Consider the following 25313-nt stretch of genomic DNA (forward strand, 5'->3'; position numbering starts at 1 on the left):
CCGGACGCACTTCTGGCCCGAGGCGGCGACCCGGAAGCAGCCGTGGGCGTCGGAGCAGGCGGGCGGGACCGACGCGGATGTGGCCAGGCTGCTGAACGCAGGTTCCGCGGTATGGCGGGGACGGCGTTGAAGAGGCTGATGGCCGAGTATAAGCGTGAGTCAGGCGGCGTCCGCGGTCCCGTCCTCTTCCCCGTGGCTGCCCTCGGCGTCCACCGGCCCGGGACGGCCTGGCGCGATGCGGGCGTGCGGGGCCGGGCTGGGCTCACCGCGTGCGGAAGGCCAGGCTGTCGCTGGCCGCTGCGCTCCCTGGCCGGCTGCAGCGGGGCAGGCCCTGGGTGCAGACGCGGGATCGGTCAACACGGCCATGGCTCTGCCTGATCCCTGAGCCCCTATGGGTCGCGCATCTGCCCACCCGACAGTTGATGCTGTGGGGCGGTGCTCACTGTAAGGTGGTCGTGAGGTAGGGAAGAGTTTGGGGAGAAAGTTGAAAGTAAGCAAAACAACGACTTAAACCTCCGGCCGCGCTGCAGATGGGAGTTGCTGGAGCAAGCCAAAGTTTCTCAGACAGAGGCTCGGGGGGGCGGGGGGGGGGGACGTGCGAGGACCATTTCCTTTCATCCGGATCTGTGTTTTTCTCTGTTTTACTTTTTCAGCCCGGTTTCTAGATTGAGAAACATCATCTCTTTTACCTACCTCCCCCCCGCCCCCCCCAAAAAAGAAGGGAACAGCAGTTAAGCTCTGGGACAGGGTCTTAAGTTCTGCCCGGCTTTGCTTCTTGAACTTATTTCCCAAGGGAATTCACATTAGAGAAAATTTTATTCCCCATCTACTGCCCTCACAAAAAGCCTCAACCATTATTTCAAACATGGTGTCACTTAGTTTGCACTTAGGTCATGGCTCATCTTAAGTTTGAGAGAGGGAAAGAACTTGCCGAAAAGAGTGGACCCTAAAAGGAGAGGGCTGCCGAGGAGGTCAGGGGGTTGGTCACGGAAGAGAGGGCTCCACCTGCTGTGGCTGTTTGGAAGAGAAAAAGGGGCCTGGAGCTAAGGGTGGCCTCGGGCTGACAGCCAGTGTCGCGAAGCCATATGGAACCGAGTTGTGCCAGCAAGTTGAATGGACTTGGGATGCAGTCCTGAAACAGCACAGCTGCCCTGGCTGGGCCCCGGCCACTGACACATGGAAACTATGAGGTCATCAATGGATATTGTTTTAAGACTGTGGCAACAGTGACAGAAAATTACCAACCATGAAGAGTGAGGGATGGTTTTTTCCATGTCATTGCAACTCGATAAAGTCCCATTGAGCGTCCCTTTCGTGGCATAGCATCTGGTTTGTGCTCTCTGTGTTTAACAGACTCAGAGTCTGTGCCTCAGACTCAGCAGCAACACGTTCATAGTGGGACTAGCGAGTGGGTAGATTTGGGGTGTTGTTTGGTACATACCTGATTGTAGTGTAGATTTAGAGGTGATACGACCCTGGGTGTGGTTTATTGTTTAAACTTTTACATTTTATTACTTCATGTGTTTGAGTGTTTTGATTGTATGTTGGTAAGCGTGCCACGTGTGTGCCTGGTGCCAGCGGATGTCAGAAGGTGACATCAGATCCCCTGGGACTAGAGTTAACAGCTGGTTGTGAGCCTCTGTGTGGGTGCTGGTCTAGAACCTGGGTCTTAGGCCAAAGCAACAATGTGAGTCATCTCTTTAGCCCTGTGGTTGTTTAGCCTCCCTGATTTTACAGGCAGTTGAATCACTGACACAAAGCCATTTGCCTGCGCTCAAGCAAAGAACTCTGACTGCTCTCACACTCACTCTTGCCCAAGTCCCTTTCCTGAGCGTGCAGAGGAGGACAGTGGATGCCCTGCTCTGTCACCTCCCACCCTCTTCCCTTGAGACAGGGTCTGTCATTGACACCAGAGCTCATCAATTCAACTAGGATGGCTGTCCACTTAGCCCCAGAAAGCTTCCTGTTTCCACCCTTGCCTCCAACTCTGGGGTTACTGGCACGCCTGTCTCTTTTTCTTTCTTTCTTACTTTCTTTCCTCCTCCTCCCCCTCCTCCTCCTCCTCCTCCTCCTTCTTCTTCCTCTTTTCCCTTTTTTTTTTTTCCAAGAAAGGGTTTTTCTATATAGCTATGGCTGTCCTGGAACTCACTCTGTAGACCAGGCTGGCCTCAAACTCATAGAGATCTGCCTGCCTCTGCCTACCAAGTGCTGGCAGTAAAGGTGTGCGCCACCAGCACCCTGCTAAGCCTACCTTCTCTCCCTCCCCCCCATATGAGTGCTGGAAATGAAGCTTGGTTCCCCTGCTAGAGCAGTATGTGCTCTCATGGTCTTATATATTCTCACAGCCTAGCTTCTGACTGGCAGACACAGGGAGCTGTGGCCCAGGGCTGCTGGAACATTGCCACCACCTGAATAGCTTATATAACAGCGACCGTCTCACAGTGTGGAGGTAGAGTCACAGATCCACCTGTGGCCTGGGCTGTGGTCCTTGGCAGGGTGGGCTCTTGGGGAAGGTCCTTCCTGCTCCTCAGCTTCCAGAGTGCTGGTTGCTGCCTTGGGTTCCTTAGCCGCATTAGTGTAACTCCTACTTCTCCTGCACTTCCTGTGGCCCTCTTACCCTGGGTGTGTTGGTATTCAGTTTTTCTGCTTGAAAACTCAGCAGTCACTGGTTGAGGGCTCAGCTTAGTATGTTCGTTATTTAAACCTCGCATGTCTGCTGAGACCCCATTTCCGGACAGTGTCACACTTTCCAATTCAGGGTAGATTGGAGATTGTTTTACAATTGCAGCTATGTTTGTGTAGTTACGCGTGGGGGCTGGCGAGTGCCACTGTGCATGCGCAGAAGTGAGAACAGCCAGCAGGAGTCGCTGTCCCTTCTACAGTGTGGAACCTGGGAATCGTGAGCTCAGGGTGGCAGGCGTGGCAGCAAGTGTCTCCACCACTGAGTCATCCTTGGGCTTGAATGGGATGCGGTGCATCATAGTGGTGCATGAAGCAGAGCAAAGCTGTTTCCCCAGAGGACACGGACACACACATACACACACACACACACACACACACACACACGGGAAGGCTGCAGGTCCCTCTATTCCCCTCTGTTTCCTGGCCATCCCTGGCCCTCCTTGCTATGATGTGCTGCCTTATCATAAGTAGGCATTCAGACATACACTGGAATTCCCAAAACTTTCCTCCCTGTAAGGTGACTATCTCAGGGGTTTGGTACAGTAATGGCCAGCTGAGTAGTGTGCTGTCCATGATCACTTCCTTACAAAATAGAGCATGACCGGTGACTTAGATTCTTCATCTGCTGCCCAACACCACCAGGAACGACCAACACCCCAAGTTAGCATTCTTGTCCTTTTCTTTATATTTGTCACTTTATCGCTACACAGTGTATGGTGTTCTGTTGTCTGTCTGTGAACTTAATAGAAATTATTATTGTTGTTATTTTGGGTTTTCAAGACAGAGTTTCCCTGGCTTTCCTGAAACTCACCCTCTAGACGAGGCTGACCTCAAACTCAAAGACCCACTCTGCCTCCTGAGCGCTGGGATTAAAGGCTCGTGCCACCCGGATACACCCGTATGTGTTTTGTGTTTTTGCCCTGGAACCTGTTGCCCAGCATTGTGTCCATTTCCTTTCTTTGGAAGCTTGTGACCGCAGCTCACTCTCCTTGCTGAGTGGACTTCTTTTTATAAATAAACTAGAATCCATCTGACCTGCTACTGTAGACCCTGAAGTTATTTGCAGTTTGATTTTTTGCAAGTACTGTGGCTGTGCGCATTATTGACAGTCTCCTGGTGGACATGTGCAGGTTTGCCTTTGGACCATAATTCAGACCCATGGAGCAGCTGAAGGAGCAGCCAGCTGTACCAGACAGGCTACTGTTTTCCATTGGGGATTTCTCACTGTGTGTCATGGCCCGCCATAGCTAAGGGACCCGCTGCTTAGGCTTTTCACTTAGACGTTAGCTTTTTGTCTTCATCTTGTGTGGTAGGTGTTAGACAGTGTCCTGTGGGTCTATTGATGCCTGTGAGGGAGGTGACAGCACCACGTCATGTTCACAGGCCATCTCTGCCTTTTTTGTGAAGTGTCTGTCTCCAGCAGGCTTTATACAGGTTGGCTTTTTTTTCTGCCTTGACTGTAGGATTCTAAATGTTCGAGTGTGTTACATCCTCAGAGTTCCCTGCCCCGGCATCCATCTGTCTCTCCCCTTTCTCGCTGCCCCCTCCCAGGCAGTACTGGTCTGCTGGCACTCGCTGTAGTCTTGGTACTTCTGTATCAGGCTCCTCTGCACTCAGCATCGTTGTGTGGAGATTTGTCCTTGATGCTGCCGGTGTTGGTCAGTGCTCCCTTACCTTCATAGCATCGAGTGATGACGTAGAACAGGTCCTTACAACTGTTGTCTGAAAGTCCTGGCTGGGCTGGGCAGCATGGAGTGAGACTACACTCTAGTTCTCTGAACAGCCATTTAAAATGGATGGATTGTTTATTTCTGGGAATTTCCACTGATATTTTAATATTTTCAGACCTCTGTAGACACTGAATATCCACAGATAAAGGAGCAGTGACACCCTCTCTTTTTTAAAGGTTTTATTTTTATTTTATTATATATATTTTTATTTTATTTTTTGTTTTTATTTATTTATTTATTGGTTTTTCGAGACAGGGTTTCTCTGTGTAGCCCTGGCTGTCCTGGACTCACTTTGCAGACCAGGCTGGCCTCAAACTCACACTGATCCGCCTGCCTCTGCCTCCTGAGTGCTGAGATTAAAGGCGTGCACCACCACGCCTGGCGTAAAGGTTTTATTTTGATTCTGTGTGTATGATCTTTGCCTGTGTGTATGACTGTATACCATGTGCGTGCTTGGTGTCTGCAGAAGCCAGAGAGAGTTGGGTCCCTGGAGCTAGAGTTACAGTTGTTAGCTGCCATGTGAGTGTTGGGAACTGAACATGGGTCCTCTCTTTTAACTGCTGCGTCATCCCTCCAGCCCAGCGGTGTTCCTTTTTACTGTGGAGTGAAAGCACGGCCAGGTTGCGCAGTTTAAACATTTGCTTCCTGTCGACCATTGGGAAGTTGCCAACTTCTGGCTGTGACAACAGGATCTGCTGTGAACATCGTGTACTTGCCTTTCTGTGGAAATGTGCCCTCGTTTCTCTTGCATAAATGCTGTTTAGTTTTTAAAGGAACCACCCGGTTGTTTGGTGATGTCACTGTCTATTCTCGCTGGCACAGTGCTCTGCTGCTCTGCTGTTTGTAACTTTTCCTCTGTCCTGTCCGGCCTGTGTTGCGTCTCCCTGTGCCTTAACTTGGAGCTCTCTCGTGACTGCCAGCGTTGGGTCATGTTGAACTTACTCACCATCTGTCTATTTTGGTGAAACATATAGAGAGTTTATTTTTAAAACCGTGTTGTTTATTTCCTTAGGTTGTAAAGCACTGCCCTCCCCCCTTGTTTTTGTTTTTCAAAACATGGTTTCTCTCTGTAGCCCTGACTTACCTGAGCTCTCTCTGTAGACCAAGTGTGGCACGGACCTGTTTTCCCGCGGCCTCGGTGAGGACACAGGCAGGCTGGCTCAGGACCTGGCCCAGTGACCTCACTTGGACTGTAGTTGCTTCTCCATCTGATTGTCCCCATTCAGCGTGTCCTGGAGCTTCCTGTGCCGTGTGCGGGACATGGCGGTGTGGCCCCTGGACTCCCATTGTAGACCTTGTGGTGTTTGCATTTTCTCAGTTTCTTGAAGGAGTAACCTGCAACCACCTTTTCTTGCTTTTACAGTGCATCAGTGTGATAGGCTTCTATAAATGTAATCACCAAATTTAAGAACAAATTTATGTTTTGTTTGTGCACTGGCTATTTCTTAAGCTGCTTTTAAGAAAAATAGTTTTTTTTTTAAAACAAGTTATCATTTTCAAGAAATGGCTTTTGGAAATTTCTGATATGGTTGGTAGTTGTTTCCCTTCTGTAATTTGTGTTTATTAATAAATGTGGAACTGTGGTTTTGTATGTGGATTACCTATACACACTGTTTTGAAGCCTGTCTGCCGTTGCCTGCAGTTCACCACTGACCAGCAGGTGGCACTGCTGGATAGCGAAGTGGGTGAGATAGCGCTGGCTTCGCAGAGCTTAGGTCTCTAAAATTGTTGGTCTCCAGATCTAGGCTTGACCTCCTTTAAGGGAAAAGTGTCACACGACGTTCCAGAGGCGACTCCTACACAGAATACAGCTCTCCTACATTGTGATCTAGGTACCCTTTGTTCCACAACATTGTGCCTCTTCCTCACCCCCACATCTTAGCAGCTCAGAATCGGCCTCCCTCCTCTGTCAAGTGTTTTCTTATGATCAGGGGTGACTGGGCTAGATTTCAGATGGCTGAGTGTAGAAAAGGCTTGGCAAGCTGGTTCTGTCATTTATCCCAGTCTATTCCTGTGAAGAGCTGCAGAGGGAGATGGTAGAGGTGTGTTGCGGGGTGTGCTCCCAGCTTCCTGGTCCTTCATGTTGGCCCCCTTCCCTCCTGGAGTATGTACACGTCTGTCTGTCCCGCACTCGCGCTCCTTCTCCTTGCCTGGCGTTCTCCATATTGCCTTCTCTTTCGTAGACTTAAAAAAATCTTATTGTTACTTTATGTTTATGAGTGTTTGCCCACATGTATTAAAAAGTGCACCACGTGAACACAGTGCCCACAGAGGCTAGAAGATGGTATTGAATGCCCCGAAACTGGAGTTACAGACAGTTGTTAGCCGTTGGGAACCAAACTTGGGTCCCTGTGAGAGCAGTGAATTCTCCTTAATCACTGAGCCATCTCTCCAGCCCCTCACTCACCTTCCCCCACCAGTATTTTGTTTTTGTTTTTGTTTTTTTGAGACAGGATTTCTCTGTAGCCCTGGCTGTCCTAGACTTGCTTTGTAGACCAGTCTGTCCTCGAACTCACAGTGATCTGCCTGCCTCTGCCTCCCGAGTGATGGGATTAAAGGCGTGTGCCCCCACGCCCGGCCCCCATCAGTATTTTTAATTATGTTTACTTACTGTGTGTGTTGGGTGTGGATGTGCACATACTATGACATTAATGTGGAGGTCAGAGGACAACTTGTGGGACTCAGTTCTTTCTTTCCATCACGTGTGTCCTGGGCATCACACTCAGGGCCTCAGGCTTGGCACCTAGAACTGTCACCTGATGGCCCTTTCCATAATGATGCTCTCTGTTGAATGTCTTTCAACTTATCCTTCTTTTCCTTTTCTGGGGTGATAGCTAGAGGCCCCCGAGATGGTCTGGCATTGAGTTTTACCTTTGCAGGTTTTCCTACAGTAGAGCGAGCGTCTGGGAAGCGAGGCATCCCAACCCTTGGAAATGGTGTGCTTGCCTTCATGTGAACAAAATTGAGGACGTACCAAAGTACGCATGGACTGAGCGATTCGTGCTGTGGGACCTGAGTCTCCTTTGGGAGTGTGTAAAACCCCAAAAAAGAAAGTTTGGCAGGCTTAGCTATGGTTCCCTGTGTGCTGAGTGTGTCCATGACAGGATGTGCTTGCAAAACTGTGTATTCCTCCCTCCCTTCCTTCCCCTCTTCTCCCCCTTTCTTTTCCTTCCACATCCTCTTTCCACACCTTCTTAGGCCCAGTATACTGCAAGGGGCAGAGGGTACACAGTAAGAAGTGCTCCCTGGCGCTGGAGGGATGGCTCAGAGGTTCAGAGCACTGCTTACTCTTCCAGAACAACTGTCCGCAGCTCCTGTTCCAGGGACTCTGACTCTCTCACACATGCAGGCAAAACACCAGTGGACATGAATAAGCTAACGGAGGTGCGCCCTGCCATGAAGCCTTTCAAAGTAAAATTAAGGTTTGTTTTATGAAAACAAAGACAACTCCACTCATCTAGCTGTGCTCCTGTTAGAGCGTCCACGGCTGTGTCCGTGTTTTCCTCTTCAGAGTTTCCACTGGGCAAGACTCACATTCTTAACTGCGCATGTATGGAAACTAGTTCCCATATGGATGTTGACCTCATAGCGACTTGGACCGGTTCCCACTTCTTATGATTCCTTGGATGACCTGCTTCTTTGTGTCCGGCTCTGCCCTTTGCCTTCATCTTACTTGGCAGAGTTTATTAACTTGTTTTTTCAGAGACCACCATTTGGCTCTGGCAGGTCTTTTATGTACTTGCTGTCTGGCTTCTTGATTCCCCTGGCTCATGGCAGAGTGCTTTCTGTCCTGTTTTCTTTCTTACTGTGTTATGGCTTTTCCTACTGTGGGTGCTGCCTTCTTTCTTTCGCCATTTTCCCAAATGTGTCCACAGGTTTGACCTTTGCTCCCACATGTTGTATTCATCCGTTGGTCATTACCTCAGCTACATCTAATGCGAGGGACTTTATTAAGTATTCACTTGGACACAGCGGTGCACACATAAATCTCTCACTTGTGAGGCAGCAGCCAGAGGGTAGCTGCAGGTTTGAAGCCAGCCTGGACATAGTGAATTCCAGGCCCTTCCAGGTTTTATACAGGGACACTCTGCCTTTAAAATTCGTTTTAGTTTTTATTTTTTAGCTCACATTTTTGGATTTTAAAGTATACGATCAGGGCCTGTGGGAGGGTGATAGGTGCCCCACAGTGTGGAGTCACCGGGCAGCATCGTACATGAGGCTGTGGTCACACCTGAAGCAGGAAGCTAGAGAGCAGCTAGCTGCTTCTGTAACAGCTGCTCTGGTGTCATACACCCAGTGTCACACACTACCTACCTCATGTCCCCGCCCCAGTACTACTACCCTGCTTTCAACCCTTGACTCTCAGCAACAGACCCTATACCAGAACATGACACACATAAAAACCACGGTGCCAAGAGTTGACATGTCAGCTGGTAGCAGTGCTGGACACGTGGTCTTCAGCAGCTTCTGGCCACAGTAGCTTGACTCCGTAGTGGGCTCACCTGCCATTGTTGTCCTCAGCATGGGTGGGTGGCTGAGCTTTGGCAGGGTGGTGGCAGAATCAGAAGCTGACCTAGAGAGTGGTAGACTTGGTTGTCAGTCTTCCTGCAACGTGAGCTTGGCCTCAACTTTCTGCTCTGTCAGTTTCAGAAAGGTCTGTGCCAACTCTTAAAATGTTAGCAAATGCATTTAGTTAGAAAACATCCCATTTTAGACTTGTGAGCATTTGTCAGAGGAACTGGTGGGAGCACTTTGGGGAGGAGTCTACCCCGCTTTGGTTTCATGTTTTACTGGTATGAAGAGCAGACAGAGTCATGCTGCTTTTAGGCCTGGGTGCTCACTTGCAGACCGAGAGCCACCTTTAGGAAGACGTGTACTCGGTCTTCTAGAGTTGATACGGTTCACGGAAGTGCTTTGCTAAGTGACAATGTAATATACATTCTGTTTGGTAATGGCTCTGTTCTTTAACTTTATAGAATTAACCCTGAACCCTCCAGAAGGAATCGTGGCAGGTAAGGGGCTTGGGGGCTTCACTATGACTTTCTTTCAATTGCCAAAGCTGCCTTCTAATTAAGACGTGCTATTTTTTTCTTTCCCTGCAGGCCCCATGAATGAAGAGAATTTTTTTGAATGGGAGGCATTGATCATGTAAGTTATTTGTGTGAATTACTCTTCCCCCCCCCCCCCTTTTTTCATGCTGTATTGGAAACTAGACCTAAGAGAGTCTACTCTGAAATGTTGACTGGGCCAAACTGGGCCTTGTAGCTTTCATCTGTTCTCTGGGCAGAAGCCAGGTGAACATGGACCTGAAGGCAATGCTACTGTTCCCTTAGAACCAATAAAGGATTTAGTGGGAATATTAGCTCTGGGTAGTTTCAAGATTGTGAGATTTTTTTTTTCTTTTTAACTTTTTAATTTGTTTTGTTTTTTGTTTTTAAAGATTTATTTATTTATTATATATACAGTGTTCTTTCTGCAAGTATGCCTGAATGCCAAAGGAGGGCACCAGATCTCATTATAGATGGTTGTAAGCTGCCATGTGATTGCTGAGAATTGACCTTTGGAAAAGCAGCCAGTGCTCTTAACCTCTGAGCCATCTCTACAGTCCATTGTTTTTGTTTTTGTTTTGTTTTGTTTTTTTCTCCTCCAAGACAGGCTTTCTCTGGGTATCCCTGGCTATTCTGGAACTCACTCTGTAGACCAGGCTGGCCTTGAACTCAGATCCACCTGCCGCTGTCTCCCAAGTGCTGGGATTAAAGGCGTGGGCCACCACCACCCAGCCATGATGGTGGCTCTTAATGCACGATGCCCTTAAGAAGAAACAGTACCTTACTTACCTCTTGGCTTTCACACCATAGACAACACAGAAAGCTTGTGTGTCCCTGAGCTGTGGGGTTTCTCTCCACCAGAGCAGCTTTGGTGTGCTTTGATTGAGTGCAGTCACGACACTGTCTACCTGGAGAGGGGCGGGTCCCGCAGGCTGAGGTTTCTGTCCCCAAGACACCTCTCTTCAGGCCTAGTCTTAAGTCTGGGTGTCTGGAACTCCTCACTACCCGGAAGTTGGAGTTCATTATAACTCTGTTAGTGAAGCAGCTCCCTGAAACAGTCCACTCACGTTTACAGTCTCTAGAGAGTGCTGCATGTGTATCCAGGCACCATGTGTGCCTGGTGCCTGTGAAGGGTAGCAGATTCTCTGGTGCTGGAGTTTTAGACAGTTGGGGCTGCCTGATGTGGGTGCTGGGAACTGAACCTGGCTCCTCTACAAGAGTAGCGAGTGCTCTTGGCCATCTCTCCAGCCCCTTATAAAGGGATTTTAGAAGCACACAAACATCAGTCAGTGAAGAGAGCCTAGCAGGGTCTGCAGGGGTCCCTGTGGTGCATTGTGGCACGTGCTGGGTTCTTGCTGACCCTCCCGTGAGCTGCCTCCAGAGGCCCCGCCCTCAGTGCCGCCACCTCCGTTCCCTGGTGCCCATTCACAGCGTATGTTACTCTCGTAGCCGGTGTGGAAGCCCAGCTGGCCTGTCTGGTCAACTCTCTTGGCCTCTCTTTGTATATTACTTCTTCAAGGTCATGAGCCCAGGCTCTTGGCACCTGTCACGGGGAAAGTTAAGTCAGAGTGTTTCTTTATGGCCCGGCTTGGGCGGTCTGTCTAAACACTGAGGAAGGGGTTAGAAACCGGGAACCATGCTCAGAATCTAAACAAAACAGTATATGTGCATATTTATCAGTGTATAAGTATATCCCATAATATGCACTGGTCACGATGGATAGCTTCAAATGGTATAGGTGGCTTTTCTAGTAGGAGAAGGGTCCTCAGAGCAGTAGTGACGGAGCCGCATTAGACTTGAAAAGCCAGGCCTTCTGTTGTTGTCCTCCTCTCCTCCCCACACCTCCGCTGGGTTTCATTTCTCTGGTTGCAGGCCTTCCATTGCTCTCGGTCCTGAGTGCAGTGGGGCTTACTCCAAAGCAAGCATGTGGCTCCTAGCCCCAGTCTAGATCCATGATATTTAACTTACAGCCATGTGGCTGGGAAAGAGAAACAGAGGGACCCTGAGTCTAGAGTGTTCTCTGGTCCAGACTCAGCCTGTTTAACTTTCTTCTTTCTACCTTAGATGTACAAGAAAGTGAAGTAAGGTTAAAGTGAGGGACCTGCACTCTGTAATCAGCTTCTCATTAGTGAGTGAAAATTTCAGTTAGATTCAGTTGGATTTTGTTGCTTGAGAAGTTCTCTGGAGGACTGGGTAGGGAAAGAGGTTTGGCTGGTGAGCCAGGTATGAGCGCTGAGTAAGGCAGAATTTGTGTATATGTCTGTGCTTACAGCACATTGGTGCTGTCCCACCCCTGCCCCTGCATCCCCAGAGCCATGTGCGTGCTGTCAGAACACTGACTACATCACTTATGCCCAAGCCTTTTTTATTTTTAATTTTGAGACAGGGTTTTGCTAAGTTCACCAGCCTGGTCTTGAACTCATTCTTGGGGCCCAGGAAGGTTTTGAAGTTTATCCTTATTTCCCTGAGGTGCTGGTATACAGACCTGGCACTTTAGTTCCTAAAGATTACAGGTTGGCCTAGGAAAAATACTGCTAATTTTTCCCTGTGAAGGTTAGACCATGCATGAAAGCGAGGAATTTTGTTTTAAATCATTTCTCCACTCCCTAGAGAAAGCACAGCAGGCCTAATGTTTGTCAGACCTTAAGTTCTTTTTTTTTTGTTTTGTTTTGTTTTGTTTTGTTTTGTTTTTTCGAGACAGAGTTTCTCTGTGTAGCCTTGGCTATCCTGGACTTACTTTGTAGACCAGGCTGGCCTTGAACTCACAGCAATCCGCCTACCTCTGCCTCCCAAGTGCTGGGATTAAAGATGTGTACCACCACTGCCCGGCAGAGCTTAATTTCTTGAGCTATGTCATGTTTTTTCTAAGTTTTCTGGAGTCTGTGTGTAGTTGTGCCTTGTGTCCTTGAGGGATCTGTTCCATGTTTCTGCTGGATGCTGGGAACATTGGGCTGTAACAGTAATAACAAGAGCTAGTAAAATAGAAAATTGGATGAGTGTAGGCCTGTGATCTCAGCACTCAGGAGGCAGAGGCAGGAGGATCTCTGAGTTTGAGGCCAGCCTGGACTACAAAGTAGGTTCCAGGACAGCCAGGCCTATATGAGAGACCCTGTCTCAAACAAACAACAAAATATCCAGAAAATTCGACAGTATTGTATAATGTGAGTTACTTAAACTTAGGCATCATTTCTGGACTTGTTGGTCACTAGATCGGACGTTGGTGAAGCCAGACAAGGGGGATGGTTCTGTTGCTTTCCTGTGGGATGATGCGGGGCTGTGGCCAGCGCTGCCCCAGGCCAGTCACTGCTGCGGGCATGTCAGGTGGAGTTCTGTTTACTTCTCTTTCACTTGCTTTACAGTGCTGGGATCAGACTTTGGGCTTCTAGCCATACCCCCAGGCCTTGTTTGCTTTTAAAGAAGCGGGTGATCATGTGTGTGAACTGATGTGTGACCTGTTTGTTTCATCTGCCATGTCCTGTGTCAACACAGACACACCTGCACTTGCTCACATGCCATCACAGCAGCACGCGTGCTGTAGGAGGCCTGCAGAGGTCAGGGCACCCACGAGCTATAATACTTGGAAGGTGTTGGCTGATGTGTCCAGAGTAGATGGGCTTAGAAGCTCATTAAAGAACAGTTGAGCTCTCTGGTATGGATTTTTAAAAGTACATTGTGAAAAGTCTGTTGAGTTAACTATTACTAATTTTATATAAACAGTATAAGTTTAAACAAATATTTTGAAAACTTGTCTTAAAAAGTAATTAGAACTGATTTTTGGGAGAGCACGTTTGTGTTTAAATAAGGCTTTTGCATTAGTATGGAATTCCCCTGCTTCAAAATGTAGTGACTTTGTGGGTTTTGGTCCTGTTCCAGACCCTTCACAAACAAGAGGCCGTTTACAGATGTTCTTAAAACATTACCAGGGAATTAACTGTCCTCCTGCGGCTTTGTCTCACCCTGCAGCTTGTTAGAGGTGACTGGGGGGGGGGGCTCTCCACCCTCAGATTCTTGCTGCTTTCCAGGCCTCCTCTGTCCCTGGTAGTTTTGGACACTGGAAGCCTGGTACTGCTGGCCGCCATCACGCTGCCTGCGTGGCCTGTCACTCTATATCTGTGCGTGGTTCAAGCACTGGGGGCCTTGATACCTGAGCCCTTGTGAGTACATGTAGATATGCCATTGGTTGTGTTGTCAGTTTTTTGTCATGGTGACAAAATACCAGAGAAAACCAGTGTCTGAGGAAAGATTTATCTTAGCTCGTGGTTCCAGAGGCTTCAGTTTGTGAGAGCCTCTGCAGGAGGAAGCTGTTTCCTCATGGTGGCCAGGAAGCAGGAAGGGAAGAGAGGGCCAGTCAGGGACAGGACACACCCTTCACAGTACGCCCGTTTCCTCCAGCGCTTTAACACCCTGTTTAGCCATGAGCCCATACTCAGGTCACCCAGTGATGACCTAGAACCCTGGTAACCTGATTGCTTCTTTGTACCACCAGCTGAGGACTTTGCAGTACAGGAGCTCTTGGGGGACACTTCAGGTTCCCGGAGCTGGTATTAGAGGTGATTGTGAGCTGCCCAACGTGGGTTCCTGGAACTGAACTCAGTCCTCTTCAAGAACAGCAAGTGCTTAAATCATGGAGCCACCTGTCCACTTCTCTCGCTGTGGTTGACTGTGCCTTAGTGTCAGATACCCAAAGGTTAGATGCTTTCTTTCCTCTTTTCTTTCATAGGTTTGATAACTGTATTAGTTACTTTTCCATTGCTATAAAATACCCTGATAAAAGCAACTTAAAAGAGAAAGGTTTGCCAGGAGGTGGTTGTACACCCTTTAATCCCAGTACTCGGGAGGCAGAGGCCAGCCACAGTGGAGAGAGCGAGACAGTTTATTTTTGGCTCATAGTTTGAGGGTATAGCCTCTATGGTGGCAAGTCATGGCAGCAGGAGTGTGAGGCAGCTGGTCACATCACCTCCATAGTCCGGAAACAGAGAGTGATAAATGCTCCTGTTCAACCTCCCTCCCCCTTTAAAGCTTTATTTTTATGTATGAGTGTTTCGCCTACATGTATGTGTATGTACCACATGTGATACAGTGGAGGCCAGGGGAATTGGCTCTCTTGGGACTGGAATTAGGAAGGTGAGCCACCGTGTGGGTGCTGGGGACTGAACCTGGGTCCTGGAAGCGTAACAAGGGCTCTAAACCACTGAGCCATCTCTCCAGCCCTTAACTTTCCCTCCCTCCCTCCCTCCCTCCCTCCCTTCCTTCTTTCTTTCTTTCTTTCTTTCTTTCTTTCTTTCTTTCTTTCTTTCTTTCTTTCTTTCTTTCTTTCATCTATGTGGCAGTTAGGGTAGGTCTCCCCATCTCAGTTAACCTGACCCAGATCAACCCTCACAGGCAGACCCAGGCTGACCTTCCAGGGAGCTAGGCTTTGTCTGGTTGACAGGAGTGCTTGGAGCCCTGCTCATTCCGTCTGACCCTGCTCACTTAGTGTTACATATGGAACGAAGGGTAGATGCAGCCTTCACTCTGCCTGTGGCTGTCCACTTGCCTCAGATGCTTTCGTTGAATCTTCCCATTGAGTAATCCTGGCATCTTTGTCAGAAATTAATACAGCCATAATGCACTTGTAGACTTCCTAGTTCACTGATCTGTGCTCATGCTTGTGCCAAGCGTCTGGCTGTTGTAGCTTTAGTTTTACAGTTGGCAACTGTGCGCCCTGCAGCCTTGTTCTTTCTGTTAGACTGCAGGCTGTTCCAGGTGCCGCGAGTCTCCATACACATGTCGTTTCCTGCAGTGCTCCTGCGGGGGCTTTGTTGAATCATCAGTCAGTTTGTAGAATGTTGCCGCCTGAATAACATTGTGCTCGGGTCTGTAAGTGTGGGTGTTTGTTTATTCAGGCTTTTCAGACTCTCAGCCTTGAGAGCTTCATTACATCACTCGTATACCGCGGTACAATTTTAACTCTGAAGCAACCCACTTCTGTTGTTAGGGTCTGTGCACTTGCACACAGGAGCGATGCAGAGCCACACTGCTCACTGTCTCAGGGAATGACCCAGGATGAAGGAGGTGCTTGCTTTTTTGCTGTCTGGTTTTGTATCTTTTCCAATACGAGTAAGGCTGTCATTGATGTTAGGCAGGTGATCCTCTGTTAGAATTCATTGTGAAGTTCTTACAATTGGCAGACTTGCTTAGTGCCTTTTTTGGTTTGTTTTTCAAGGCAGGGTTTCTCTGTGTAACCTTGCCTGTCCTGGACTCACTTTGTAGACCAGACTGGCCTCGAATTCACAGAGATCCGCCTGCCTCTGCCTCTGCCTCCCCAGGTCCTGGGATTACAGGAGTGCACCGCCATGCCCGGCCTCGGTGCCTTTCAGTAGAGTGCGAGTGGGTTTAAGTTTTTTAGCAATGTCTCTATTGCAAAGGCATTAGGATGTGGCTTTGACTCCTTTGGATAGAGTTGACCTGAAATTGTAATAGGGAACAAACTCTGTTTGTTACCACCCCGGTTCTAACAGTGGAAGAGTCTTAGACACTATGGAAGGATGGGGGGTACCTGTCTGTCCAAGATGCTAGGACAGCAGAGGTGCATGTGGCCCCTTTTCCTAATCACAGCCTCCTACTGTGCTGTCCTGTTGTTAGCAAGGTGTTAAATTATGGGAGCAGACAAGTTTCTGATGATCCCTGCTGCCCTGCCAGCCACTCCCATCAGCCCAGCGTGTGGCCATGTGTGTGGTGGGTGCAGCCCCTTCATCACATGTTCTGGGCCCCGGTGAGGTAGAAGCAGCTGGGAGAAGCCTTTGTTGAACTGTGGAGTGGAACACACAGTGCTGGGGTTTGCTGAGGGACACACAGGCTGTAGGGGAGGGTGTTTGTGTTTGCCCACTTTTTATATGTTGTGTATCCAGCCAGCCTTTCTGTGCAGATTAGGAATTTTTAGTAATTTGGTTCTGTTTCTGAGTTCCAAAAAGAGGGCCCTCATCAGCTGTGGTGGCGTTGGACAGTCTGCTGTCTGTGGTGATGTCTCGTCATGACGAGAACAGCAAAGCAGTGTCTCTGACATTTCCAACAGCATCAGGAGGCCGCTCTGGCCCTCTGCCTTCTCAGCGCAGACTTCACCTTGCAGCATGAAAAAATGAAAGGCATGCTCTGGCTGCACTTCCATGTTTACTGGTGTGTTGCTGATGTGGTCTGAGGCAGCTCTGGAGAGCAGGCTGGGTTAGGCAGGCCGCTGGGGCCGGAATGACTGTCACTGATCATCGCCTTCCACATCTGTTTCTCTCACAGACAAAGAAGCAGTGAAGCCGCTAGGCATCCCAGGGGCAGCAGGTTATAACACAATCCTCTGATGGTGTGCTGGGAAGTATAAGCTATGCTTGCAGTGAGTAGGGGAAGCTGTTGGTAGACACCAGAGTTGCCGCATGCTTTGGGTGTTTCATTTTCTTTCTTGCTCTTTGGAGTGAGATCTTTGCCTCCAGAAGCATGGAATGACACTTGTCCAAAAGCTCTGTTGGTTCTGTTTCCCTGTCCTGGGGTGGGGAGCTTCTCTGTGGCATTTCCCACCCCTGGCAGGCATGTCCCTGCACACGGTCTGCCACCTGCATACCTGTTCAAGTGGCAGTCGTGCTGGAAAAGAGAAGGAAACCCCAGTTTAAACCAGTAGTAAGCCTGAGTATTCACAAACAGCTTTGCTATTTAAGATGTGGGCGCACTTGAGGAAATGTTGGGTCATGCTTCTGACGCTATGAACAATCCAGTAGACTTTTTTTTAAAATTTTAAAGAAAGCCCTATTATGAGAAACAAAGACCTGTTATCAGAGCATTGAGCAAATGCCATGTAGTCATTCCAAGGACACTACCCATTTTTTCTCACTCTAGACTCAGAGGTGCCAGCCATAGCGATGCCCGACAGGCTATCTTTGTCTTAGTCAGTCAGACCGTGTCTCCGTCTGTCTCGCTCTCTCCTTTTGAGACAGGGTTTCTCTGTTATGTACTCCTGGTTGGCTTGGAACTCTACATATAGACCAGGCTGGACTCAAACTCACAGAGGTCTGCCTGCCTCTGCCTCCCTGCCTCCCTGCCTCTGCCTCCCTGCCTCCCTGCCTCTGCCTCTCTGCCCCTGCCTAAGTGCTGGGACTAATAGTGTGCAGCACCGTGCCTGGCTGCCAGGGTTACTTCCACGATGGTGTCTTTGTTTATTCAACCTTCTGATTGTAGTTTTAGGGACTACATTGTGTACCACCCCCAAGCTTTGCCCCATAGTAAAATAGCAGCAATCCTCTTGACCGCCTTAGTTCAGAAGGCTAGGGAGCTCTGATAGGTGGCAGCTACCCAGCCTTAGTGCTAGATGGATCTGACTTAGGAGGGAAAGCTCAGGGTTCATCCAGGCCTCTGCAGCATGACAGAGGAATACTCAGCTGGGCCACACCCTGTGAAGGAGGCTGGCTATGCTGCTGTTTCCCAGGGCATCCTCTGCCCTGGCCTTCTGCCAGGACCTCAGGGGACTGTCAGGCAGCGTGTCATCCCTCCAAGCACAAGAACGATTCACTGTTGTTTTTGAAGTAGCACAGGATCGCTTTCCAGAGTCAGGGCTTGTCACTGAAAAAATTTGGCTTAACAAGACACTGCATTGTTCTTTCGAAGCTCTGGGTGTGACTGCAAACGAAATTAAAGCTTTTTTTCTGTCTTGCTCTCTTAATTGTAGAGTTAAATAGTGCAGGTAGTAGTTTACAGATCTATGTATCACTAATCTAAAATACACTTTATCAAAACTTTAAACACATTTGTACTGCCATTTTTTGTGGAGGTGTTTCATTTGTGTGTGAGGTGTGTATGTATACATGTATGTACACACATATATGTGTGCAGATGCAGATCTGTGCTGCATGCATGGGGAGGCCAAGGATCAACCTCAGGCCTTCATCAGGACAGCTGTCTGGCTTGTTGTTTTGGGGTAAGGTCTCGTTGGCCTGGGCCTTGCTGATTGGGTGAGGTTGACGGGCCAGGGAGCAGAGGAGGTCCCCTGGCTCCACCTCCCCAGTTCCTGGCTCAAAAACCTGTACCACCACCCTGGCCTGTTCACAGGACATCTGGAGCTTGTGTCTTGCATCTTATGATGCATAACAAGCACTTTGTAGACTGAGCTATTTACCTCAGCCCATGTTTGCTTCCCTCAGATTTATTTTTTATTATTTTTAAGTGTATGTGTGTGTGTGTTTGTCCACATCATATGCACAAGGGCCCACAGAAGCCAGAGGACTTGGATCCTTTGTGACTGGAGTTACAGGTGATTGCAAGTTGCCCGATGTGTGGTGCTGAGAATCAAACTCTGGTTCTCTGCAAGAGCAGTGTGTGTTCTTAGCAGCTGACACCCTCCTCTCCACCCCGCCCTGCTTTGGTTGTTGTTGTTTTGTTTTATTTTGAGACAAGATCTTGTGTAGACCCGGTTGCCCTAGACATTAGGCACCAGTACACCCAGATAAGTTGTACTTTGAGAAAATCTTTTCAGGTAAGTAAAGATGGCTTTTGAATCAATCTCTTCTTGTTTTTCCTGTGCAGTGTCTTGGACTCTCTGTGGAACTGTAGGATCTACCATGGTTCCTGCCTGTGGGAACCTAGGCCCTTATTTCTGTGGGGTGTTCTTTGTGCCTGAGACCTACTGTCACAGGGAGGCAGGGCTGTTTGTTTTCTTAAACATGTATTTTAATTTGTAGATGTCTTTTCTATGCTGTTCAGGCTGGTTTCCAACTTTAAATCCTCCTGCCTGTGCCTAGAAAGTGGATGGAGTGTGGGATGACAAGTGTGTGCCACCACGCCTGCTTTGGTGTGTGCAGGGCCTGATTCCTTCAGACAATCTTGGACTCACTTCGTAGACCAGGCTGGCCTCGAACTCACGACAATCCTTCTGCCTCTGCCTCTCGAGTGCTGGAATTAAAGGTGTGCTGTGCCACCACGCCAGGCACTGATCATGTCCATTTGAACTGCTGATGTGCATCATATTAGTAAGATATGGAAGGGAGGAGTTGGCCTCTGGCTGTGTCCTTATCTTACTTCCCTCCTTCAGCCTCAGTCGGCACCAAGGCTCTAGGATTTGAGCAGGACTTCTCTGCAACGGCTTGCTCTGCTCCTGCTGTGTACATGCTAGGAGACGGCCAGTGTAGCTTGCAGTCTTAGGGCCAGGTGGGGTTGCTGTGGCCTTGGCTGCTTGTTAAGGATCACATGTGTGCCCTATCTGTTTGAAGGTTATAAAAGCCACATCTGGAGCTAGGCGTGGTGGCACACGCCTTTAATCCCAGCACTCAGGAGGCAGAGGCAGAAGGATCACTGAGTTCAAGGCTACACAGAGAGACTCTGTCTCGAAAAACTAAAAAAAAACAAAAATCAAAAACAAAAGCCACATCTTTGACATACTTGAAATTTCAAAATATCATTTGAAATATAGTCCTTGGTTTCTCATCTCTGCATACAGAGACTTAGGATTATTGTCTGCCAAAATTCACACCGTGATCCTCATAGGAGCTGGACCTCATGGACCCGCAACATGCTTGAGCTTCTCTAAGGTGCAACATTGTGCAGAGCTGTGCTGCCTGTGCTTGTCTGTACCTCAGGTGTAAGACGGCTGAGAGGGACGGGCGGCCTCTGCAGTGAGAGAGAAGCAGCACTTCCTTTAGGTCTCCCATGTGCCTTTTAAGCAGGGATCGCATCCTTCTCCCACTCTGCATCGTGACCGGCATTGTGGATGTTTATATTTCCTCATTTGCAGGGGCCCTGAAGACACTTGCTTTGAGTTTGGTGTTTTTCCTGCCATCCTGAGTTTCCCACTTGACTACCCCTTGAGTCCTCCGAAGATGAGGTTCACCTGCGAGATGTTCCATCCCAACAGTAAGTGCGGGTGCATGCGGCTGACGGGCAACAGTGCTGCTCGTAAAGAAGGAGCAGGGCAGTCCTGCAGATGCCTGCAGCATGCCAGTACTCTGCCATTTCTGCAGTGGCTGTTAGCTTTAAACGTGGCAAATGATTTGTGCTGTGAGCACCAGGGTTTCCATTTGAAAGGTCAGCTTAGTGTAGAGTAGGGGGAATGTGTGAATGGCCATCCTGTGTTACTGGGCTTGCTAGAACTTTCAGGCCCTGAGTGCTTTGTGCCCTACATTGGCCTTTGTCACAGTATCATTTTCAATGGTGGAAAATTGGAATTGGGCTAGAGAGATGGTTTAGTGGGTCAAAGCACTTGGTTGCTCACAACCAAGGCTCCAGGGAATCTGATACTCTCTGTTGGCCTCTATGGAACCAGGCTGTCATGTGGTGCACAGACATACAGACAGCAAAGCACTCGTGTGCATTAAAAAGCTGGAGCTGGGCATGGTGGCGCACGCCTTTAATCCCAGCACTCGGGAAGCAGAGGCTGGCAGATCCGTGAGTTCGAGGCCAGCCTGGTCTACAGAGTGAGTCCACGACAGCCAAGGCTACATAGAGAAACCTGTATCGAAAAAGCAAGAAAAAAAAAAAAAAAAGAAAAGAAAAGAAGTTAAGGGAATGCTGTAGTTAGACTCGATGTAGACACTGCAGCCAAGTTAAGAATCCATAGGGGTGAGGCTGGAGAAATGGCTTAGTGGTTAAGAGCACTGCCTGCTCTTCCAAAGGTCCTGAGTTCAATTCCCAACAACCACATGGTGGTCCACAACCATCTATAATGTGATCCGATGCCCTCTTCTGGCCTACATGTGTACATGGAGGCAGAACAGTGTATACATAACAATAAATAAATAAATCTTTTTTAAAAAAAAGAATCTGTAGGGGTGGCATGGTCATGGGGTATTTGTGCTGTGTTGACTGGGAAGTAGGCCAGCACTCAGTAGTGCTCTGAGTTTAATCTCTGGGGAACAGTTGTGCATGTGTGTCTGGAAGGTGGCACAATAATACTGTCAGTGACTGTTCCCTCATTGGGATGATGATGATGATGATGATGATGATGATGATTTCTTCTTTTTACAAGTGGGTATTATACCCAAAAGAAAATTGAATGATAAAGCCCTTGATAAAGGGTTCATATTATCCAGAATGTCCTTGAACTTCTGATTTTCCTGTCTCTGTCTCCCAAGTGCTCAAGTCTATGCATGTATGCCCATGCTCAACATAAGAGAAATGAGACAGTGTGTTGCATTTTGAATGATGGCATTTAGGACAGTGTTCCTTCTTGTAAGCTATTTTTACTGCCACTGGTAATCCTGATCTTACTGCCCGTGGAGCAGAAATTCAAGTAGGATATTTATTTTGTAAAAATAAAACATTTACTTATTTAAAAATTTACTTCAATTTTATCGTATGTGTACAGGTGTTTTGCTGGCATGTATTTTTGTGCAACATGTTCATAGTGCCCACAGAGGCCAGAAGACTGAGTCAGACCCCCTGGAATAGGATTAAGGCTGGTTCTGAGCCATCATGTGGGTGCTGGGAATTGAACTCTGGTCCTCTGGAAGAGCACTTAATCACTGAGACACCTCTCCAGCCCAAATGGATGTCTTTTTATTTTGTGAAAATAAATTTGAACTGGGTATGCTACTATATGCCCCCTGGTCTCTGCACTTAAGTAGTTCAGTAGCCTTGCCTCTGCTCTGGCCATGTGGACATGGATTTGGTTGTGGGGGTGGCCCTGCCAACTGATGTAGGGATGGCTAAAACCTGCTCTGCAGAGCCCTCTGAAGGCTCTTCATCATCTTGTCAGTGGCTACAGGACCTGATCAGTCCCTGTCAGGTCTGGCCTGCTGCTGGCCAGCCTCTGAGATCTGTGCCAACAGGAATTGTCCACACAGCTAGGCCTCTGACTAGAGCTTCCCCAGCACAGTGACACCGTCTCTGGGCTGATATGGTCGCCTCCATTTTTTGCAGTCTATCCTGACGGCAGAGTCTGCATCTCCATCCTGCATGCCCCAGGTGATGATCCCATGGGCTACGAGAGCAGTGCTGAGCGGTGGAGCCCTGTGCAGAGCGTAGAGAAGATCCTGCTTTCGGTGGTGAGCATGCTGGCAGGTGAGCCCATGCGTTGTTTTCTGTTGTGCCGGGTCTGTACTTTTCCTGTGGGTGAGCATGCGTCCACGTGTAATGCAGCACGGAGAGATGCCAGTACAGCCAGCAGGCTGCTGTCCACCGTCTGCTGTTCTCTGATCTGTTGCTTTGTTGGGGCCCCACTGAGTGTCACAGTACAGGCTATAATGTCCATGCAACAGACACTCCAGTGTGAGGTCCTCATACCTTCAAGGAACTTGCAAACCCAGCGGCAATTACTGGTCAGTGTGGTGAACCCGACCTGCAGAAACACTGTTCTTGGCTGCTTTGGAATGATTTGGGACACTGGAGTTGACAAGGGAGCGGGGAGGGAAAGGCATTTGGGGCTAAGGGTCAGCTGGACAGGGCTGGGGTCCTGGCACTGAGCCTATGGGCAGCCCTGGGCAGTACATTGATGCCACATCCTGCATTGTGCTTTAGGAAAGACCATTGTGTGGAGCTGGTGGGCACTGGGATTGGGATAGGAGCAGAGCATATGACTGCTCAGCCTTGCACTCCAACACTTTATGTTCCCGGCCACAAGAGTTTGGAGGGGCTGGAGGATGCAGGTCCCTAGACTCCCTCAGCTGGTGTGTGAGGACTTGTATTGCTGACCTGAGCACAGGGCGCAGTGTCTGGGGAGGTACAGAGGGAGCAGGATTCAGGCAAGAGAAGTTTGGGGTATGGGGGAAAAGGAGATTCCTCTCCCCTAAGACAGGCGCCCCAGGTTGCTGGTGGGGAGGAGCTACTGACGTGAGGGGTCGGTGCTCTGTTTGTGCCAGTCTCCAGCCTCCCTTCCTCAGGCAGAAGGCCTGGTTTGTTGGAAGTCCACTTTGCAACCCAGAATGACCCTTGAAAGGGCCGTGGTATTCTGGAGGTGAGTGGAGCTGCTTCCCCTTTATTCACGGTTCCGTTTCTTTTCAGAGCCCAATGATGAGAGTGGAGCCAACGTAGATGCTTCCAAGATGTGGCGGGATGACCGGGAGCAGTTCTACAAGATAGCCAAGCAGATCGTACAGAAGTCACTAGGGCTCTGAGGCCACACACGTGTGCACACTGTGCAGCCCAGTGCTGCCCTCCGAACACTTGGCAACAGTGCTGCCATGCCGACACCAACACCGGCAACTGCAGAGCACGGCACCTATTGGTCCTTTCTTTCCACCCCAGACAGGCAGCTCCTCTGAAATCACGACTGGAATATTGACAGCTGCTGCGCTGCGCAAGACTCCTGCCGCGCCTCAGGGAGGGCTCCAGGCTGTCCTCACTACCTCTCCTAGCCGTGGGGTCCTCAGCTCTGCTCCTTCCGGCAGTGCTGGGGGCCTGCCTCTGTCATCTGCCAGGGACGGCGGGTACCGATGCTGCTCCTTCTGAGGGCATGCGGCCTTGGAAAAAGCAGTGTGGGCCTGCTGTCCCTGCCTCTCAGTTCCCAGGTGTCACAGGAAGCATTCGAGCTTCTTTTGACACTTTGCACTTACAAGCCTAGGTTGCCTTTGGCGTGGTGACAGAGGCTTGCTGTGTGCATCACAGATGTCACTGTAGCCCCCTCCAGGGGATGCTGTGTAAATGGGTTTATGGGAAGAGAGGATGTGGGTCACCAAGACTGCTGCTTTTCCTGGTGGCCCCCGTATCTGAGTTACTGGCGCACTGGCGCAGGCCGGGACTTGGGAGCTGTAGTGTGGGTCTGACCTGGGGCTTGTGTGGATACGTTGTGGTTGCACCAGGCTTAGCTCTAGGGTCACAGTGTTCTTCACTGTCTGGGTTGGAAGGGACTCTGCCACCAGGTGCTCAGCAGAGGTGCGCCTTCTGACCTGGACGGCTGGAAAGCGCCTGTGGTGCTGGCCAGGGGCAGAGGGCCTATCACAGCAGGAGCTGCTGAGCGACAGTGCCCGAGCAGACCCCACAAGCAATAACCGATCTCCAGTGGAAGTGGATGCTTGGCCTTTTCTAAACAGGTTACACTTAAACATGAGTTTCTATTTTTAAAAGCCGCTCATCCGTGGGGTGTGCAGCCCATCTCACTGCACAGTATCTGCTTTTCCCTTGCCCACATGTCAGTGGCCAGCGCTGTGCATGCTTCGTGGTGTTAACAGTTCCCAGCTCTGGGGCTACAGCTGGGCACCTGGAGGGGCCTTTCTGCTTTCCTTCTCTGAGGGGTGTCTGTTTCTATTTGAAATGCAGCAGAGTCTGGTGTTGGGAGGTGCAGGGGAAGGGAATTGTACCAAAATAGTATTTGTAGGCCACTGAGATGAAGCCCTCTCTGTAAAGAAGTGGTCTGTGCTGGGAGATGAGCCTGTGCGGTGTCCACAGGGCATGCTGCCACCTTCAGGCCTCCCTGGCAAGTGGGGGAGGAAGAGAGGCAGTTTCTTTACAAAACAAAGTATTTTTATTCATTTGTATTTATTAAACGGGAAAAAGTCTCTGGTGTCCCTCTTCTGTGGTGGACTTTAATTGCTGTTAAATAAAATTGTATATCCCATCCTCACAGTTCTCCTGTGTTCTCTCATCTTTGGGAACCTGAGCCTGGGTCACCTTCCAGAGCTGGCGTGGAGGGTGCCAAGTGCTCTCTTCAGGCTTATGTTGAAGGAAACATGTGTCCAGGACTGGACGTCCTTCCTGGCCTGTGGCAGGACTCGGGAGCCTGCAAACTCGGATGAGAAGCATTTGTTGTGTTTGCTAACCTCTTAACTGTGTGGGGCAGTTTTGTGAGCAAGGGGTCCAAGGTAGTCCCCAGCAGGCACCAGAAGGTACTTTGCTTCGAGTTCACATAGCTGCTTCTTGCTCTCACTGTGGTCACTATGTAGACCAGGCTGGACTTGAACCCTGGCTGCCT

The 25313-nt window shown here is 49.3% G+C and overlaps 1 protein-coding gene across 1 annotated transcript; it reads left to right on the forward strand.

Moving 5' to 3' along the window:
* UBE2G2 (ubiquitin conjugating enzyme E2 G2) lies at positions 1-24967 on the forward strand. Its single transcript, XM_084754311.1, has 6 exons — positions 1-154; positions 9389-9424; positions 9515-9560; positions 20205-20323; positions 22328-22468; positions 23408-24967. Exons 1-6 carry the CDS (start codon positions 112-114, stop codon positions 23518-23520), a joined length of 498 nt encoding a protein of 165 aa, XP_084610437.1. The 5' UTR covers positions 1-111; the 3' UTR covers positions 23521-24967.
* Positions 24968-25313: the final 346 nt, after the last annotated feature.

Source organism: Acomys minous (assembly GCF_964271855.1).
Source record: "Acomys minous genome assembly, chromosome: 13".
NCBI classification, from domain to species: Eukaryota; Metazoa; Chordata; class Mammalia; order Rodentia; family Muridae; genus Acomys; species Acomys minous.